Consider the following 21,488-nt stretch of genomic DNA (forward strand, 5'->3'; position numbering starts at 1 on the left):
TTTATTCTACATTTTAGACTGGATTGCAAAGAACAGTTTTCACGACACGTTGAGTAAAACTGTTGTTTGCCTTAAAAACTGCAATCTTTACATGTGATAAAGTTAACTGGAAATAAAGAGAGACCGAAAGAATGTTTTAAGTTTTAAATAATCTTTCACAGAAAGAATTAAAACATGACAATTACAAGATAATTTGAGAAGAAGTTGTAATCACTGATTTAATTAAGTTTTTCCACTTTCTAAAAGTAAAAGCAGATCTCTAAAATGCGATTGTTATTTGATCTTTAACATTGAAAACAGCTCATACATCACATGCCTCTTTCATAGTTAATATCTCACTTAACTTAAAGGGTAAAGTCCTGATTAATTCATCACCAGACCTAAAGCAGGACGTCCAATTATTAAACGACAACATAATCATGATCAGCTGGGAGGCTATTGACTGGATTCCTCTCTAACCTTTTACTAAACAATAGTTTGCATAATAAAAGTAAAAGCAAAGACATTACTGTGATTCCTTTTATAAAGTTGATTTATATAAAAAGAGTTGCTCTTTTACTATTGCTCCTTTTGTAAAGAAATATACCGGGACATTTCAGTCAACTAGATGTATAACTGGAGGCCAGAGGAACTAGTAGGAAACATTTGATAAAACACTGCAGCTTTACTCAGAAAGTGGCTTCAACAATGTACTAAATAGCTGCTGCTGAATGAGAACCAGTAAAAAAATAAAAATAAAAATACAATAAAAGAAAAAAAAAAACACTGCATGGTGCACAACATCTCAAAATCTTTTGCAACTTTGGGTAGTCTACCAAACAACATTTGTGTTATTTACAGCGGTTTTCTCCCTGTTTGAGCTACACACAAAGCAAGGCTTCTGCATCACATACATACAAAATAAAGAATGGAAAAGAAATGTTGACACAACAATATGCACTGTTTGTCTTTTCTTTTTACAATAACAGGATGGGCACATGGTTTTACTTATCTGCCTCTGTACATTACAAAACTCTACATTTACTCAGACCTGCATAAACATAAAAAAAAATTGCATTGATGAACATTAGTCATTAGAATATTGTGTAATTTATATATTACATTCTCACAAGTTACCACATGTTACACAACATTGTTTGCATTGTCCTGCATTTATCTTGAACACGATAACAGAAAACTAGACAAATTTGTCACAGTAGCACGGTCAAAATACCACAAATATTTAGTCGCACCTGCAGAGGAGGTTGTTGTCACAGAAAACAATACCTGTGTTTTTTTTGTTTTTTTTTTGCATAACTTGGATAGCTGTCATGTAACGCTGTGTTTGAGAGGTCTAGGAGATTCACATGTGCATGAGGTCACACTAAGCTGCATTTTGTGTCTGCATAATATTTGGTGGTAGGTTGCCAGTGTTGAGTAAAAATGTCAATATTCTTTCCTGAAGAAGACGTGGAAATAGATACTGCATAAAAACCTAAAGTTACATATTACATTATAACATAGGAAATGTTGTTTTATTGTTCAGCTGTATTGGTGTTAATCTAAATGAAAAGGTCTGTGTGACTGAAAAAAAGAGGAGGTAAACATTTTCCTGCAGTGGTATGTGTGTGTGTGTGTCTGTGTGTGTGTGTGTGTGAGAGAGAGATGGTACACTTTTACATATGTGCTTTAAACCATGTGTTAGTTTTACTTTGTGAGGAACTCTCAACCTTTTGTTGAAATGCATCAGGTTCATTTTTCTGTCTTTTTTCCCAAAACTTCCCTTTTCCACAATTATTTTTCCTGAAAATGAGTCCCTATTTTCCCTTAATTATTATTTCCACTTTGTACTTATTTAGTTATTCTGCTTACATAGTTATACATACATTCATTTATTTTACACGAGCAGTCACAATTACCTATAGGTAATGTTTTAGCGTAGGAACTGTTTTCATCGTCCATTTTTAGAGGAAAATCCTCAGGGCCGGTTTCCATCTCAGTTCACCTCTGATCTCAGACGTGAACCTCTGATACTGTCATCATGACCAGGACAAGCCAAAGTTGCAGTCTTGAAGATCCAATGTTTTTGTTTTATTTCTTCAGTTTGCCTCAATAGGCTGGGACTCATCCTCCTCATGACTGCTACTGTCAGGCAACCGTTTCCTCCAGTCAGTGTTTTGATCAAAACTGTCAGAGGAGGGGATTTCTGCTTCCTCGTTTTGAAGCAGGACCGGGAAAACGTGGTCGACCATCTCACACAGGCGTCCAAATCTTAAAGGAACAAAGACGCAGCCATAAAAACAAGATTTTATATATTTTTTAAAAGCTTAAAACTGCAAGAGTGTTTTTAGTGAAATCACATCAATGGAAATTAGAAACAAACAGCGGGTATTACTTACGAGGAAATGTTTGTTTTGGCATGCTCCTGTACCAGCTCTCCTTTTGGGTTGACAGTGAAAATCCTGTTCAGAGGAATGCCGACTTCCTTATACGAATACACATCCTGGAATCAAACATTCTCAGTCAGCACCAAAACATCTATTCCTTTCGTTCAAAATACAAAAAAAAAACAAAACAAAATTAGCTTTCACTGTGCTTGTCAAATATTTTAGAAATTGAAACTTGACTCAAAGCTGACATCAAGGGGTCTCAGTGTAATCAGAAAATGGCTGTACACAGTTTGCGACTGTGTGTGTTCAGGTTTCTTACCGTGGCTCTGTTCCCAAAGGCGGCATAAAAAGGTTCAGTGTTTGGGTAGAAAAGATGCTTGATGTCCGTCAGACACTCAATCTTGAACAATTCTGGTTTCTTTTCAATAATCTCCCTGAAAACACAGAATTTTGAGGGAATATTATATTTCGAATACTTTCCTGATACTGTCCAGCCTTACTATAAGCCGTACACACAGTCCTATTCAATAAATTAAATGTTACATTCTGATGGACTTTAAAAGATAACAATTATTAGGCAGGTATTAAACATGCTTTTCACAAAGGACGACATTACTGTATATTTTTTATTGGTCTGATGTAATATTCTAATGTTAAATGTCGTGTTTTCACTACCTGCAAGCGGAAAATCAACATAATCAACAGTAATGAAGGATTGAACACATCACTCTGTGTGTAATTATCCTAGGCAAGGCAAGTTTATTTGTAGAGCACATTTCAGCAACAAGCCAATTCAAAGTGCTGCACATGATGAAACCTGTGTACTGTGTTTCAGGGAACTGAGCCGCTGAATAATAACAACATATATTAATAAATATGACCGTACATTTTGCTGATTACTTGAGTCTAGTTCACAGACCTGTGAAAGGCAGAGAAGAGGCTGCTGGGGCTGAGCAGAACCGGGCCCAAAGGCAGCATGGTTCCCCTTTCATTAACCCAGTGCAGGTAGCCCCTCGTCATCCCAGCCATGCCGATCGCTCTAGCTGAGCAATACATGAATTTATACCCGTTTCTGTGACAGAAAAAGATGATTCAGTTACAAAACACAGTATCAAACTAAACAAAAAAAACTCTTTATATAAAAATATTAAATGGCATGTTATAGCACAATCATTTATCTACAGTTGTTATAAAATTGCTGTGTATATCAAAAATATCTTAAAAGAAATTTTACTTTGCATCATTTTGATACCTTGAAATTTGCCTCCGTCTCCTTAAGAAGTTCCCTTTCCAAACCTCTTAAATGAACTGTTTACATTTCAGGTCTAGTGTTTCCTTTTAGTATACACTTAAAAATGTGTGGTGAACAAGCAGAAATCTTAATTATTACATTTTAAAGATCAGAGGTGGAGCGAAGTCATTGTTTTGCAAGGCACAAGTACGCCTCAAGTCTTTCCATCTATGTCACGAGTCAAGTACCAAGTAAACACATTAGAGTCCCAAAGTGATTCCAAAGTACAGACATGCAAGTCCTAACTTGAGTCTAAACTTTTATTTTCAAATCTTAAATAAGTGATTGACTAAATATGCTGTCGAATCACAGAGTAATAATTAGCAAATTTGAGAGTCTTAAATTATTTTTAAAGATGTTTTTGTTTGCCAGATCAAGCAGTAAGTGGAAAAAATTGAGGAAAAAAAATGGGGAGACGTATTTATGACAATAATATTGAAAAAAATTATTTCTATGCAAAATGAAGATTACCTCCCAGTTAATCACTTGCAACCTGTTTTTACGATATTGAACGAGTATCCGATCATTAGAACAGCAAGTAGAATTATTTAAACAATCAAGCTCATTATATTAGATGATTATTGCTGCTGATTGGACTGACTTTGGTTCCGGCTCACAGTGCAGAGAGTCGCAGTGAAGGTAAACAACCTGGAGAATGAAGCGTGTCAGTGGCAGAAACTGGAGGAGGAAATATTGGCAAATGGCCAAAGAGGCACAGCAGCTGGATTGTGTGCCAGGCGTTCCATTGTAGCACACCAGGCGCAATTCCATGTAACAGTTTGTGTTTGGCATTCAGTATTTTCTAGTGAATTGGCTCATGTCCAAGCATAAGTCAGAACCAACTGCTATGGAAGTTTGAGTCGAGTCCAAAGTCTTTTTTGAGTTCATCAAGTCGAACATCATTGCATTTGTGACTGAAGTCTCACTCAATTCCAAGTCACACGACTGGAGTGCACACCTAACGACAAAACGGACAATTGTTAGGCAAGACTCACAGGCTGACTCTGTGGTAGAGCCGTGCAATCCCCTGGTGGGTCCAGTCTTTACCCAGTGTGGGAAGGATGTGGCCGAGAGTGTCGGACCTGAAGCACATTGTGACACAGACACAAAAGTGATTAAGCTCAAACTTTACACACCAAACCTGCATTAAACAAACCTCAACAGAGGAACAACTCGTGGAAAACCTGCCATCTACTGGTAACAAGCTGGAAATGATTATTGATGGCAGATGACTTGCTGCTTCTTACCTGGTGATGGTTCCATCTATGTCTGAGATGATAATCTTGTCATCCCAGCTCCAAAGGTAGATTGTGCCATGACAGCGGCAGGTGCCTTGATACTGGGTGGTTACGCTAAACACCACTTCATTGGGCCCTTCCTTTAGCTGCAGGCTAGCCTATAAAAACAAACAGACCACAATTCAGGAAGTTATGCAAAGCACAGGATAAAGAAGTGTAAATGGATTTCTAGAAGTAATTTATTTAGTGTTATGTGCTTTGCACAGGCATCCCAAACGTTTAACACAATCGAGGTCATAAACTTGGAGCTCCAGAGATTCAGCACCGTCTACAACTTTGGCCAACAATTATTTTAAATTAAGGCTTTTTTTTTAGATAAAGGCTCAGTTTTGCAGTCTTTCCACTAGGAAATTACACTAATGCAGGAAAAATATTTTCTTGAGAAGGTCGTAAACTGCATGGTTTTACTTAAAATGTACTTTAAATATTTAACCTGCGGTTCATTGCTTTTTTTTTTTTCTTTTTTTTGGTAAAATATCATTCTCTTTGTTATAAAACCTCAAAACAGAAATAACATTGAAGACAGTTACAGTACCAGCTGGTCTGACGTAAGCCGTAGAGTCTTCATATAACACACACCGGTGGAGTTTAAAACAGGCTCCGGTTGAAAGGATTCTGGCGTCTGATTGCATGATGCGTGGTCCTCGTCGCTTGAGGAGAAGTCATCTTTCAAACTAAGACATTCAAGGCACCAAGTTTGGTTAAACAGGAAAACTGATTTTAAAGCGAGAGAATAAAGTGACCATGTCATTAGGTGAGAAAAATCACCAGTTCACTGAGGTCAAAGTGAGTGAGCCATCTTCTCTCTCTCCCATTTCTGCAGCTGTTTCCTGAAGGGCAAAGAGATCAGAGCTAACTCAGCAAGCTGAAATATTATATCCTCTGATCCTGTTGGCATTATTTCCCCAAAACGAATCAGAAAAGAATAATGTGTCTGTCTGCGGACTGACCGACTTAGAGTCACTGTTCCTCCGTCTCCATGAAAACCACCAGCGTCCTCCTTTCTTAGGCATCTTATCCTTCATGATATTCTCCACCGAGGCCTGAGGAAAATGATGCCATACAACTCAAAAATGACTGGAAATGTACTAGCACAAGCACAGGAATGACAGCCAGAAAAGAAAGAAAGAAACAGGAAAGTGATAACTGAACCCCAATTATTCTGCACTAACACACACCCATGCAAGGAGAACAGAAAAACAACACGGAAAACAGAATCAGACAAGAAAAGACATGCTCTGATCAACAAGCCAGGAAACAGCAGAAATTCGTACAGGCTCTGAAGTGGTGGAGCCAAACAGACCAGGGAAGCAGTATGAGAAGAGGCCAAAAACAGAAAAAACATAACTCAGACACCAGCACTTGGTGAACACAAATGCCAATTTGATGGTAAGTGACAGAAATTATGTAAATGAAGGGGAAAAAAGAAGGAGCAAAAAGACATGACGTTATTTCAGTGCCAGGAAAACAGATTTAAAGCAATATTACACTGCTGTATACAGATTGCTGATGCGATCTTCTAATAATAGTTCAAAGCACTTGGGGTAATGCCAGATATTTAAAAACAAATGATTCACGTCAACCACCTAGATCTGATGTCACTTAAGATGAAATCAATGTATTTGAGAGCCAGAAATGACTGCAGAGGCATGCGTTCATTTTTAGTTTTTATACTGACAATAACTGAAGCAAAAGCAAAAGGTTTTATATTCAGAGGCAAAATGCTGGGCGTGCACAGGGGACATGTAATGCAGAGGGTTGCAACAAAATCTGTGCAAAAAATGTTAGCAAAATGACCCAATGTAGCAAAATAGCTAACCGATGCTTTAAATGACGGAAGCAAAAATACTTTATACCACTGAGACTACATCTTAATAAAATTATATGTAATACTTTCCTTAGCATTTGCAATGCTAAATAAATGGGGCGTCTTGTTTTTCCAACCTTGTGTTGCTCTTACCTGTGGCAGGGGTTTCTGGTAGACCTGCATAGCCAGCATAACAGGAGCAGCCGTGGTCCAGTTGTAGTACCTATAACACACCACAGAGGGCGATAAAGAGCATTTCAAAACTCTTATTTAGTTAAGGTAAAAAATTAAAAAAAAATGGTCAGAATATTAAATATTTGGGTTATAACTTCTGAAAATCCCAGTTCAAAGTTAAGAGTTACACTTGGTATTCAAAACACATTGCTATTTTTGTCGCTCTGCTAAAACTCTGAATTTTTATCTTTACTTTTAATAATGTTTATATATTTTTATCTGTTTTAATCTTTTTCAAAATCTCTCTCTTTTTCACTGCTTATTCTGTTTTTATTTTTATTTTAATTATGTAAAGCACTTTGAGATGCCTTGCTGCTGAAATCTGCTATACAAATAAAATTTGATTGATTGATTGATTGATTGATTGATTGATTGATTGATTGATTGATTGATTGATTGATTGATTATTAGCTATGAGTATTCATTTAAAGATGTCAGGAATATTAAGACACGTTTGAAAAACAGTGCTTCCCAGATATGATGGCTGACTATTTTGAAATCTTTAATCATGTTTTCCCAAATGAAACATGAACTTGTTGAAAGAGCAACGCTTACTTGTTTCCAACTTTGACCACCAGGTTAGGATCATCTATAATAGACGGGTTCTCTGAGAACTGCTGGTAAGAAACTGCTCTGTCCAGGAATTGCTCTGTGGTTTTAAAAACACACACAATATAGGAAGAGGATAAACTGATGAACAAAAACAGGGTTAACACACAGTAATTAACACAAGATTTTTTTTTTTCTGCAAAAAGCATACAGAATATTCACGGTCCATTTTTCTACCTTTCGTGATCTCCTTGTTGTCTGACAGTCCTCCGCACAAAGAGATGGCAACATGAGGCAGGTCAGCTATCTGGTCCAACAAACTGTCCACTCCGCTGTCCACGCCGCTGCTGCCCACTGACTGGGGGGACTGGTTGGTGCTCCTCATGTCCATCATAATCTCTGAGTCCCCCCTCGTAGAGCTGCCTCCTCCATCACTGACGAGACAGACACATGCAGTTATCCTAAAGGATTTTTCTGTAAAACTTTTATTAAGTCAATTATAGTATTCTCATAATACTATATCGCCTACAAGATTAAGAGTATATGTAAAAAATTAAATTCACAAAAATAAATTCTCAAACATGTAGAAGTCCTTTTGCTATAAAACTATACTTAAGTTTACCAAACACTGAAACATGAGTGTCAAAAATTAAATAGATTGGATGTTGGACTGACTATCAACACCTGAATAAAATTTACCTTTTCGGGAAGTACAGCGCAGCAACTTCAGGTTCCAGCCCCGTAATGTCATCCAGATATACGCCATCAGCCCCCAGATGCTGGCTTCGTTTTTCTAAAACAAGACAAGATTACGTTTTTTATTTATAGCACCCATAAAAAATATGGTATCTGAATTGTTTATGGCTATGCAAAAGGCAGCCACTACCTTTCCTCTTCGATGGTGAATCAGTACTTCTGACAGGACTTCCTCCTGAACTTTCTTCAGTTAGATGACCGGGGAGAGACTTTAGGGACATCGAACAAGCGGTCTCCACCTCCATAGACGACTGGCCAACATTCTCAGCCTCTTTGACTGCATGGGAAAAAACAGCAGAAACCAACTGAAGGATGAAAACAAGCGAATGAAACTACAATTACCAAAACCTACATAACTGTGACTGCTGATACTGTCTCAGGGCAATGACAGAAACTTTGTAAAAGCTAGCATAGAGGTTTTTGATCCAACATTATTTTGCAAACTAGCATTTCACAATCACAACCCCATAAAGACAAGAACAACAAACCTCAAATTTCCAAACACACCAGAAAAAATGCCTAATTATATACATATATATATTTAAACAAATTCTAATTTTACTCTTGGCATACAATGGACATACTACATAACAGGGTATAAAATAGCCACTAGAGGTCAGTAAAGGTTAAATTGAGCACATTACACCTTGTAAACTGACAAATAATAAAATCAAAGCATACATATTTCACTTTTGAAATGTTTTACATGGCACCACTTGGCTGTCACATGTAACCAAAATATTGCAATCATTTCAAAGGTTTGATCACTGAAATAATTATTTTTGTCCCACTGCAGAAACCAACGTTTTGTTTACCATTTTCTTCTCCAGAGTTCTGCTCCGATGTAATCGTTAACTTCAGCCTGGGCTCACAGCTGTTTCCTTCTACGCCCATGGCCCCGTCAGCGGCAGTGGCCTGGGCTGACTCTAAGCCACAGGGACCCTCCGGGGCTGACCCCGTCTCCGTGATGGCTCTGAAGTGGCTGCTTGCAGTCAGCGGGATGGAGACTGCCGCAGCTGAGTCCTGCTTCTGGCGAGAAGCAAGGAAGGATGGCTGGAAAGAAGGAAGATTTTTCACTCTGGAGTTTGCGTTTTTGTTTTTGTTCCCAGTTTCATATTACTGCATGCCCTCTAAAGCCCAAACTTGTAAGTTTAATCAGTTCAGAGACAAACTGTTCCTGCTGAGTAGCTGTAACTTTCTTATTGCTGATTATCCCTATTTGTATCTATTTAAATATGGATTTGTTTGTAGAAATACTCAAGCAAGATGTTCAGAGTTAAGGCTTGAGTTTAAATAAAGCAAAAGCAAAAATACGTAGTTCTGCTTACTGGTTCCTGGAATTATAGGCAAGACATATAAATGTGTTTCCACTATGATGCACATATCTGATGCTTTAGATATGCAGATTTGCCCAAGATTATTCACATCCTTGGCTGATTTAGACTTAAAATGATTTCTGTTCAAGCAGGACATTTGATTCTGACAGGAAATAAGACAAGATCTCCAAAAACAACACAACAATGTAAAAAGAGTATAAGAAAATGTATTCAAAGTGGCATTCTAACTTAATTTATACCTTTTTAAATAATATAAAAAGGTATATTGCTTTTCTTCTTTTTGCATGTTTCCATTGATCGTTTAACCACTCATATTTCATGATGAGCTCCAAGTGATTAATCTAACCTTTGTCAGTGTGTGTATACCTGTGCAGCCTGTGGCAGCTCGCCCCAGGTCCACAGCATTTCAGGATTCGTCTGATTGGTCAGTTCTGAGTCACTCTTCGGTGTTGATGATGCCGAGTCATCTGGACTGCTGTACAAGTACATTTCACAAGACACAACATTAGGACCAAGCATAATATACTGTTGTATGTTATAAGAAAACAGCATATTCTTCAAATCTGTACAAAAGCTGATTTATTATGTCAGTTTCAGTATTTTCATTCAGAAAGAGAAAAAAATGAAGATGATACCCAGCAAGGGAGGAACAGTGAGACGTGCTCTGAGGACAAGAGATGGACAGACCAAAGGATGGATGGATGGAGAGAGTCTTCTTAATCATGTTACTTCATTAGGGGGAATGTAAAACACACAAAAAATGACAACAAAAGGAAATGAGAATCAGAAAAGCTAAAGCAAACTGAGGCTAAACATAAATGCTGTCATAAAAAAAAACAGCTTGGAAGAAGCATAAAAGGGTGGGACATTTGTGTCAAAGTGATACCTCTGTGATTCAGTCCACTCTGTCATGTGGTATGAATTGGTGTTGGTTGTAGGATCCAGATCATTGTATGCTGGTCTGATCACAAACACGCACATGCACACACACACGCAGTAATAAGTACACAAACTGATTTTTTTCCACAAATGTTTCAAGAGATCCAGAGCTATTATCACTACAAGTAATATTATTATGTTTTCACTCTGAAATTCAAACTGGTCTTGCTTAACTGAATCCATGCATTTAAAAACTGCACTGAGTGACTTTAAGTCAGAGGAGAAGGAAACCCTTAATGCACATTCCTTCATGTCTTTGAGGGATTTGGGAATTTTCCCAGCTCACAGTCGTGGTTGGACTTTCTAAAAATGGCCTCAGACCATTGCAATAAGGGCGGCCAGTGAGTGAGTGATCCACAATGTAAAAGAAATGAGAATATCGTGAGAGCAGGACTAATCCTTGGAGTGAAATCAACAAAAACAGATCCTTCAAATAGAAAACATTTCTAAAGTAAACACTAGCAGGTGCAGGCTTGAAGTCCATAATTATTTTTAAATGACTTGTTCTGTTGAAATGATAACGACAGCAGGCGGCAACAACAAACGGTATTATTCTTCATAGATTTAATGACTGCTTGTCTAGATAAAAGATCTGAAAGCTAAAACTGTTGAAGGGAATTTTCTTTAGCTCAGTGTTAAAAAAACATGTTGAAAATCCTTCTTTTCTTGACCTTAAGGGGCGTTTTGTATTAAGATTGTTGCTTTTAGAGAAACACTAGTTTATGAGCACATTTCAAAGTCTTTACAGAAAAGTGGAAACTGCTGGTTTAATGGGACTTTGTGTCTGAACCAACTGATCCACAGTGATCTCGTGATATTTAATCTCGTGATTAAAAATGACTGCACTCCATGTCCCCACACTCACCTGCTGCTGTCCCCCTCCTTCTCCTCATCCGAACTCAGATCAATAGTAAACATGTCTTCATCCTCTGAGAACTCCTCCCCACTGTCCTCTCTCCTCCCTCCTGCACCCCCTCCTCCTTCTGGCCTTGCTTTCCTCCTCCTCTTCCTCCTTTTCTTCGATGTCGCTCCATCTTGTGGCCCCAGGCTCTGGACAGGAAGTGTGCTGCAGGGGATGTTGTCTGTGTGATAAAAGAGAGCAGCATAAATATTTTTCTTTTCTCAAAATGACAAATCCCATCCTTTATTTTTAGCCAAACGTACCATGATGGTGAGAAGCACCCCTGCCCAGTTCGGTCTGCATCAACTCCTCTCCCACTGTCATGATGGGCGAAGTTGCAAGGTAGGATGGTACCACTTCCTGTTGACAGGAGGCATGCCTTTATCATTTGAGTTCTTCGACTGAGCAAAAACAGCTCACAGAGACTGATGAGGTGTTAAAAATGTACAATGAATCATGCTCTGGGCTGCAATATATGTGAAACTGCAAATATTTGAAATTGTTCTGGAACTCTGCTTTATGGCCAATGTGATTTTTGTCATGTGCTGAAAGAACAGGAGATGGGCAGAAGCTTTCACTCACCACCGGATTTGACAAAATCCGGAGAGATTTAACGTTTGAGCCAAGATTAGCTAAATCACGTGGGGGGGGAGATAAATAGGGGACACAAAGTGCTTGGCAAGCACACATGCCAAGCACACACTACGGCATGTGTGCTTGGCTGCACACATGCCGTAGTGCAGGCTAACTCATTCAGTTGGAAAAGGAATAGAAGCAGTCCTCTGAATGCACACAATGCAAGGATAAAACACGTCTGCACTGACATCTGTCCCACCTGGGAGCATCCAGTCCAGATCCAGTTTGAGCTCAGACTTTTTATTCACTTCTAACTTTCCATCCTCAAACCTTTACTGCCTTTCTTCCAAAGGCAGCTGAAATTTTACTAACAAGAAACTTGATTTAAATGAAGCTAAATAAAATAGTGATGGTTTGAGCTAAATAAATAGTTTTTTTCATATAAGTCAATGACATATAATATAAATACTTAAGAAAATTACAATATGAACATAGAGAGATACATTCAATGATGCTTTTTGGGGGGGGAGGGGGGGTTCTCTTTGCACTACAGGAATGCAGCAGTGTTTCACAAGAGGGACCTACATTATTTGTAAATGCATATGTCCTGACAAGTCCCGAAGTTTAATTTTACACCCTGAGGAGTAGATAAAGGGAGGGAGAGCGGGTGAGTAGGAGTGAAAAAGATGTCTGGGGTTGATCCCACATAGTTCTAACAAAAAAACAGTTTTTTCCTTCAACATGTGAAACTTTAGATTAGAACTGGGGGAAAGGGCAAAACGAAGACACATAAAATATGTAAATTTAAAAGTTCCTCAAGCTGTCCCCTAAGGTCCTCCTAAACCTGTTCATCCAACAGAAAGCTATGATCCGCTTTTAGATGACGTACAGTACGTCTGTCTGATCCTCTGTCCCCCTGTCTGTCCTGTCTGCACAGATCAGTGACCAGCGAATTTCTGTGTGTGAACACACAAGGCACAGAGAGTGAATTGGTCAGAACTATAAATAGGTCTCTGGCAGTTTTCCACTCTGCAAAGGGAGGGCTGAGAGAAGGAGAGGATTTAAAGCTACATCTGAGCAGAACAGTATGGTTTATTTACAGGAAAATTCAAACTCACTTCCTATATACACCTATGTACACAAAACTTAAGTTTTAGAAGCTGCTCATCCCCTCTAATAATCGCCTTTTCCAAATCACTCTGCATTCAGGAAAGCAGACAACTCTTCTCGTGGTGCCACTAACGTAATTGTGACTGCTCACGTTTGTTTATCCCATTAGTAGAGTTGGGCTGGCTTTGTTTTCCTCCAGAAAAGTTGTAGCCACTCCTCTTCGCTGCCCCTCTGCCAAACTCCACCTCCAGTGCTCCTCTCTAACCTTTATGCATCCTTATCTTTCACTCAAAACTAATTTCAAAGTAAACACAAGTGTCTCCAGCTTAGTCTATTTCCTGTTAAGCCAGAATTACAGCTGCAAATGCCTCCATGTAACAGGATTCCCCGGTGATAGTGTGCCTAAAATGTTACTGCGCTAGAGTACTTTTTTCTGTTGTCTTATTCCACATAGCTAAAAGCGAAGTGGATAAGTGCCAACATGCTCTCAGTTGAATCTGTTTTTTCGCAATAAGCCCTGCTTACATTTCCAGACACATTCTCTCATTATCAAATGCAGAGCCGGGTCTGTGTCGAACCAGGCCCCATGCAGGATTTACGTTTGGACGCCACTGTCCAAAAGACAAAATTTTACTAATTACCTGGGAATCAGCTTGTTTAATTATATGCGCATTGTGTATTTAGAAAATATTTTAGACTTAACAAGTCAGGCAACATTTGTCTATTAATTAAATATCATAGAGTGAACTTATGATGATATTTTTAAGATATAAATGATGTAAAGAAAAACTGTAGAATTTGTTCAAATCAACTAAAATCAAAGCATTACACTGTGATGCTGCTAATGTAAAACTGCATGTTTACACACAGTATGTGTCAGTTCTTTAAAAAATCTAAGCAAGTTATGTGTTTTGATGATTCTTCAGAATTTGTTAAAAAATGTAGAATTCTTTTAAATCTAATATTTTTTGGGGGCAGGGGTGCGGGGATAAATCAAGCACAAAAGTCTCTTTTTCTTGTCCAAAATCTAAAAGCAACCACAAAAATACGTTCTGACATTTTTCCTGTGTGAGAATTCAAAGGCTCTCGGTCGCCCCCTGCTGGCCTGGTGGAGCCTGGCAGTGGCTTTGTTATGCATCTGACCTGCCCTGGTCACAAAGCTACTGAGCAAAGCTTTTAGGTGTGTGATGCTAACGTTACATTGACTCATCGACTACGCTGTTATTTCAAACACTTATTTTTCGCATTTTATATACATATGTAAAAATGTATCTGTTTGAGGCTGATATAATTATTTCCTTGATATTCACTCAGTAAGTAAAACTTAAGATAAAACATATGACATGTATTGCGGAAGCATAAAGATTGATTGCAGCAGGGTCACATCTTAAAACACTTTGGACTCTCTCTGGGTGTTTTTAGATAAACCAGTTTGATTGAGTTGTTGATTCTTTCTTACTAGTTAGAGTCATTTCTTCCAGGAATATAAGAGAATAAAAGCCAAAATGACACCGGAAATTTCAAAATATCTGCTCAGTATGCTTGTGGATTTATGTCTCATCTGATGTTCAAAAGCACCATCTAACTAATGAGTAAGCAACAATATTATTGTTCTCACTTGGACTAAGGCCCCTTTGTATGCTTCTGATACAATATTCAAAACTTTACCATATTTGAGCAAAACAAACCATGACAAAGATTTGAGAATAATCAGATGGAAGGATGTTAAATAGTTTTTGATAGGATGTCCCTCCTCTGACAGCTTCATGTAGAAAACAAAATGCCCAAGGATGCTTTTCTGGATTTTCCAGGCTTGTCTGGGCAGGAATGGCAGTTAAAATAACAAGTTGTAGCGACAGATCAAACAGTGAATTGTAAAGGAGTTAAAACTGTAAAAGGTGGCAGGAACTAATCACACTCATCTGTGTGTTATTTCAGGCAGTGAAAACCTACGTCTACAAGTTACGCTGTGTTCTGCGCTATAATTGCTCGTGTTTATTGAACTGCAGTAATGAATCCGTCAGTCATCACTCACCAGTGTGTTCTCAGTCTCCGTGACGAAGAAAGCCTCTCCATTCTCTCCAAGCTTCATGTGCAAACTAACTGGCTCTCCATTAATCTCTATGTCCACCTATGAGAAACAAAAGTGTTGACCCTTAGCCTGTTCCAAACAACTCCCTGAAATTTACTTTACTCCTATGGAAATATAAAAATCTTAGTTGAGGTATGATGCAACCATTATAATGTAATGTTTGCGTTTGTGGCTTACTCCATTTTGGAACAATGGATTGTTCTCAGAAATGTCCAGAGATCCTGTGTTATAACTTAATCCTGCTTTAAACTTTCCTACAACTGTATTCCTCACCTGGCTGTTGTGTTTCTCGACCTTTACTATGTTGTTTTTCGCCAATGCACACAACAACAAAAAAACCCTTAGACTTTCAGAGAATAGCTGGACGTATAATGAGATTAAACTACACACTGCGGATTTATTAATTTGGTGACTTACACACACAATTGGCACTTGAATTTTATTTTGGGGGAAGGAGCAAAGTCTCTGTCTTTTCAAATTTAGATTTTCAAAAAGGATTATATGTATCATTAATATCCAACTTCACAATAGTGCAGTACTTAGTGTAGGTCCATCACATTAAACTTCAATAAAATATATTGAAGTTTAGCTTTGTAAAATTAGAATTAAAAATAATAAATAATTGAAAATAATCTAGCAGGGAATTTGTTAATGAACTGCTTGATAAAGTGGTACTAGACATGCACCTTTACATAGTGAAAAATGTCAAAGTCATTTTTACGTTTTATACTGCAAATGTTGTGAAAATAAAAGAAATGATAAGATAAACATAAGAATACTGTTGTTTATCCTGTTTTCTTTGCTGGTTTTATTTTTCTTTTTTATCCTGTAACATTACTTGTATCCGTACACACCACCTCTAACAAACAGCATACAGAAAACACAACTAGATGTGAACGTAAAACAAGGAGACTCTTACCACTTTCTCACGGGACCGCAGCACACCCATCTTTCCGAAGCGGACGTGAAACGGGGAGCACTGCAGCGAGCCGTCCGGCTGCCGGACCACAATGACATCAATGCATCCAGACAGCGTTGCAGGGTTGAGCCCCCTGTACAGCTCCTTGACCTGCACAAACACCTGGCCCGCCAGCTGACCCACATAGTTCATGGTCTGTAGCTGGAAATAAAGACGTGTAATTAGTCCTTTGATTTATAGAGTTTATCAACATGCTAATGATCTACGTGTAAGTCAGACAGAGAGAGAGAAACTTTTTCCTGCCTACAAAAAAAAACAACAATGTTTTCGAATCCATTTCTTCATTCTTGGGATGCTGCTTTGTGAGGAGTATGTTTATTCATCTGTGCATGTAGATGTTCTTGCCTCAGGAAAAAGATGCTAAAAATAAAATTGTCAAATGTCTCTACCGCTTCTTCACGGTCAATCAGGGACAAGATTACCTCTAAGAGACTGAAGACGCCTTATTGTTCCAGAATCTTAAAATCTTTGAAGATTGCTAAAGCTTCGCTGCAGATGCAAGCAAAGTCATGAACATGCAACATGCAGTGTTATTAGACATTAGAGCAACAGATAGAGCATTTAAAATACTTTTTTTTCCACTGTGTACAATAATATATAACAAAATTTGACTGTAGGACATTTTCTTCAACTCGAAGTGTAAATTGCAACTTTCCCGTAAGATATTCAGATTTAATAAAAAGAAAAATGTTAGATATTTATATATATTTTTTTACTTATCAGTCTAGAACAAAATAATCTATCTCAATGTATGCTGAAAAATACATAACACAAAACACCCTCACAGGAAACAAAATGTGAAATAAACTACAGTTGCTGAAACTATAGCAGGAACTAAGACAAAGCAAAAAAGAGCTGAGTGAAATTTATTATGTATAATGTAACAAAGGGGTTCGTAGGATGGAGACAGCTGTACAAGAACAAAGATTACGTGATCTCTGTGGTAGGTGTGCTGACTCAGATACTGCTGCGTTTACATAAACATCCACAGACAATCCAGCATGTCTAAGGGAACAGGTGGCTTCATGCTACGAGAAGACACGAAGAAACACTTCTGATGAAGATGATTTTTTTTTTAACAAGAATCAAAGTCTGAGGAACTTCTGTCGCCAAGCAGACCGACAAGTTACTCATCACAGGTTGTTATAATAAAGCAACTGTGACAAAAGCCTGGCAAAGAAAAAAAACAATGAACAGCTGAGTCATGAGTATTGCAACTTTTCATCAAGTTAAAGTCAAAATGGAAAGAAAGTTAGTTCTAAAATTTTACAAAAACACGATGTTGTCGAGGCATGAGATGCTGCATTAGTGTGGAAAAGAAATGCTGTTTTGTTATCTGGATAAACATGTTGATATGTTGGGCATGACCGAACGCTCAGCAACTGGGAGCGGATTTGCTTGGCACTGATTGTGCAACTGACCGTTTGCTTCACTCTCACTTCCTGGTCCATTTAGTGTCTTTGTCTCTACAGCAACAACCTGATAACATGTCCATTCATGCATGCACGGCTTTCACTGTAAACATTGCCCCATAAGTGCACATGCATGTCTCTATTCATGTGCTAACGCAGAAAAACACAATCTTGCACAGCCATTGTAGTGGTGAACTGCTTTTCAGATCCTGATAAAGTTCAACGCTAAGTGCAATCAGTTCAAGGCTAACTGAGACTTTAACTACACCACTGACTAGACTGCCTGTGTTTACTTAATGTCTTGTTACAAATTGTAGTCCTGACAAAATTAGTATTTGTTTCTGTAGAGATGTGAATAAGCTTTCCTTTCTACCTAGACTTCTACTGTTCTTGTATGTTTGTCTACAATGTTTCAGTCAACGCATTTCGGGTGTGGACAAAGATAATCTGCATAAACACACCATGTAGTGTTTTAAAGATAATTACATTTTTTAAGAGAAGAAAAATCATCTGGCATCATGTGGAAAAGTAATCACTCCCTTTGTTAAGTCATGAACTAAGAGTAAAAAACCAACATCGTTTTGGAAAGAGGCAAAAATGACATCCATCAGAGAGTTCAAAGGTCAAAGCAGCTGTTGGAAGGTTTTTCTCCTATAAAACTAACAGAAAAAGAACACAATATCACAAAAAGAGCACCATATGACACGCAGGGGGCGCAACCAGACACCGCAAACATGCCTTATTAATGGAGCAATAAATTGCCCTCTTGATCAAAAATCATCTACTAATGACCTAAAGCTGTCCTTGGTTTATAGTAAAATAATGGTCCAAAGCACAACAGGAAGTCCACCTCTGAATGGCTCTAAAGACAGATGTGTTTTGGAGCGGCCCAGTTAAAGTCTGGACTTGAATGAGTCCCAGGCAATGTGGGAGGCCTTTCATACTGGAAAAGTCTCCAATAGAACAAATTAAAATGATTCTCTTGGCCAAATTTTCCCCACAATGAAATACAACAATCAAAACCATTTATCCCAGAAGCTCGATGGTAGTTGTTACCAAAGATGGCACAACCAGTTGAAAAGTCTTGTTTTCTACCTTAATAAACAAAATAAGCATTTCAAAAGTGCATTATGCATATTCTCTGGTTATCTTGCATGATGCTAACATCTTTGATTATCTGAAGCATCTAAGTGCAAAATAAAAGCAAATCAGTGAGGGGTCGAATTGTTTTTTCAAAGCACAGCGACCCTTGGCCACTCTTCCAGGACACCCCTTTACCACAGCCAATCAAAGTGTCCCTCTGTTATGTAATAGGCAATCACCATACAAACCACGTTATTTAATCCTGCAGAATGCTTTTAAAAAGATCTTTACATAAATTTAACATAATTTAAATTTACCATCACAATATAGTCACGTTAAACGGAGGACAGACTCTTTCTCCTCTAAAGCTTAAAATGAAGTCACACGCTTCACCACTATTAACGGTGAGGTGAGAAAGAGGTCACTGATAAACTGGACGGGTTTACAGATGATGAACTCCTGAGTCGCACCAATTGGAGCTGCAGTTGGATTGACGCTCCAAAATTACTCTCTGCAAATAGATTAATTATCAACTACTTTCACCGAGGAAAGCAACACTTCTGTTAGGATTTTAGTGTTTTTAAAACGGTCGTCAGACAGCACAATTAACTATGAACAGAGAGAGAAAAAGAAGAAGAAGAAAAAACGCACGTTGCATCTACACGGGGCTGGTGAGCAATGCAGTGTGATGCGTGGCCTGCGTGTCGAAGCATCAGCGCAAAACAAACACACACAGATAGAAGAGGTTCTGCAACCTGCAGTCATTTTAGCTGCCTTCAATTCAGCTTAGAAGCTCCGCTCCGAGGAAGCTGCGATGCAGAACACTGAAATATGTGGGGTGTAAACATCCCACAGTAGCCATCCTCTCTCTGCTTACATTATTTATTGACGCGGCTCTTCGCTCCGGGATCTTTCCGCCATTCAATCCTCCCACTCTGTCATCAGCGTTAATGCGCGTCAGAGTCCGGATCAAACATCACCGGTAACGTTCCGCATCATTCAGTTTCCCTGACATCTGATCACAGATCCTCTCTGTCTGCTGAAGGTTGCTTCTGAGGGCTGAGATATTCCTCCCTCCGCCTCGGAGCGGAGAGCACGGAGGGAGCTGATTGGTGGAGCTGCGGGTGACGTCATATATTATTGTTTATGGAATATTTCCCATTTAGGATCCGCTCTGTGGTAATTTATGTGGTTGTTTATTGTAATTCAGGACAAGATTAAATCGTATTTTGGTCTAATTAAACACAAGTTCTCTGCAGGGATAGCGTTACGTGGTTTATGGTTAAATCATTTTATATGTACGAATAGTGTGTAATGTGCAATGTGTGTGTGAGGAGGACAAATGCAGAAGTGCATCACCTGATCTTGTTGCTGTTAATCGGAGAAAAGAGAAACATTTTTTTTTCTATCGCTAAAAAATCTGATATACTGATATAGCTATGTAGAACATTTATACATTGTTATTTTGATTTTGATACAACACTCCACCAGATTGTGTAATAAATATATAAATTTCCTTATCACTTTTTTCTAAAAAAAAAAAAAAAAAAAAAAACTCCATTTACATATGGTCCCCTAATGAGATTGTCTGCATGTCTTTTACATTTACAACTCTTCCTGCTTTTCCAAAAGACTAGCACCAGATGATTTCTGCTTGGGTAGGCCCTGCAATGTTCTGCTAATCATACGTCTCTTTTAAATTGTCATTTGTGGTTTGAACAGAAGCATGGGAATCGTATGATGAAAAATTTTACAGGTTTTGAAACAATAACATTGGAATTTAAAAAAAAAAAAATTTTAGCTTTTGAGCAGCAATGCCAAAAGCTTCTCAGAGGTGACACATGATTATACACTAATAAATTATTTACCCTGAATGATGTCTTTATTGCTGCCGGGTTGTATCAGTATCAGTGTTTTGTTACTAAGGACAGTGAATGGCAATAATAAATATAAACCTTCAAGAACACAGAAGGTACATGCTGTATGTAAACTTGAGAGAGGAGCGAGGTCATGTTACCATTAAGAAGAAACATAAGTTTAGTATGTGACCGTGGAGACAAAAATAGCATTGACATTCGTGCAGCCTGAAGGCTTCAACAGTCATGCAAAAGCCCCAGTGGGTCTTTAGTGAAACTATTCATTTGCAAACAGTCAAAAGATAAAATGATAAAAGTTAATTTAGTTTGTGTTTTAGCACATTTTACTCTCTCCTGTTTTATTTTGCTAGTAAAATGAATGCATTTCATAATTTAAAGTCTATTTGGCTTCATTTTCTGTCACAAGCTTCTAGCATCTTTTGAATTCTTTACTCTGGTTCATTATAACCATTCAGGTTTATTTTGTGGTATGTTTCATATATATTTTTAGGTCAGTTTCAGACCTTTTGTTCATGTTTTTTCTGTGCCACCCACATATTTTTGTTTTGTTCCCACGTTGAGTCCATTCATTCATCTGTTTCTATTTTAACAGCCGTCTTGTCTCATCTGTTGTCCCCATTACTGAAGTTTGTCAGTATCATTCATGCCCTGCTGGATTCTTCCGTTATCTTAGTGTGTCCTGTGTAAAGATGTTTGTGTTCTTGTTTCATGATCAGTTCATCATTTGTAATTTTGCCTACTATTATTACATCTCAAAAGTTAGTTTCTGAGCTTTTGATGGATTAATCCGATCTATGATAGCCAGAGAATTTGAAATAAACCTAAAAATCTGACCTTTTTCAAATGTTTTTTTTTTTTTTAATTAAAATGTAAAACTC

At 38.0% G+C, this 21,488-nt stretch overlaps 1 protein-coding gene across 6 annotated transcripts; it reads right to left on the reverse strand.

The window, feature by feature from the left end:
* Nucleotides 1–134: 134 nt before the first annotated feature.
* lpin1a (lipin 1a) lies at nucleotides 135–19,806 on the reverse strand. Of its 6 annotated transcripts, none has more exons than XM_016674818.1 (24): nucleotides 19,611–19,806; nucleotides 16,179–16,379; nucleotides 15,203–15,298; nucleotides 11,745–11,841; nucleotides 11,446–11,662; nucleotides 10,528–10,602; nucleotides 10,277–10,369; nucleotides 10,008–10,116; nucleotides 9,120–9,357; nucleotides 8,432–8,581; nucleotides 8,248–8,341; nucleotides 7,786–7,982; nucleotides 7,555–7,648; nucleotides 6,919–6,988; nucleotides 6,233–6,319; nucleotides 5,909–6,001; nucleotides 5,727–5,788; nucleotides 5,494–5,632; nucleotides 4,908–5,056; nucleotides 4,656–4,742; nucleotides 3,289–3,441; nucleotides 2,689–2,803; nucleotides 2,379–2,482; nucleotides 135–2,250 (listed from the first exon to the last, which is right to left on the reverse strand). In XM_016674818.1, exons 2-24 carry the CDS (start codon nucleotides 16,368–16,370, stop codon nucleotides 2,079–2,081), a joined length of 2,883 nt encoding a protein of 960 aa, XP_016530304.1. In that variant the 5' UTR covers nucleotides 16,371–16,379; nucleotides 19,611–19,806; the 3' UTR covers nucleotides 135–2,078. The 6 variants fall into 6 exon arrangements, with proteins under 6 accessions (XP_016530304.1, XP_016530305.1, XP_016530308.1 ...); XM_016674819.1 differs by having other exon boundaries at nucleotides 8,435–8,581; nucleotides 19,611–19,805; XM_016674822.1 differs by lacking the exon at nucleotides 10,277–10,369.
* Between the last annotated feature and the right edge of the window lie 1,682 nt (nucleotides 19,807–21,488).

Source organism: Poecilia formosa, unplaced genomic scaffold (genome assembly GCF_000485575.1).
Source record: "Poecilia formosa unplaced genomic scaffold, Poecilia_formosa-5.1.2 Scaffold102, whole genome shotgun sequence".
NCBI lineage: Eukaryota > Metazoa > Chordata > Actinopteri > Cyprinodontiformes > Poeciliidae > Poecilia > Poecilia formosa.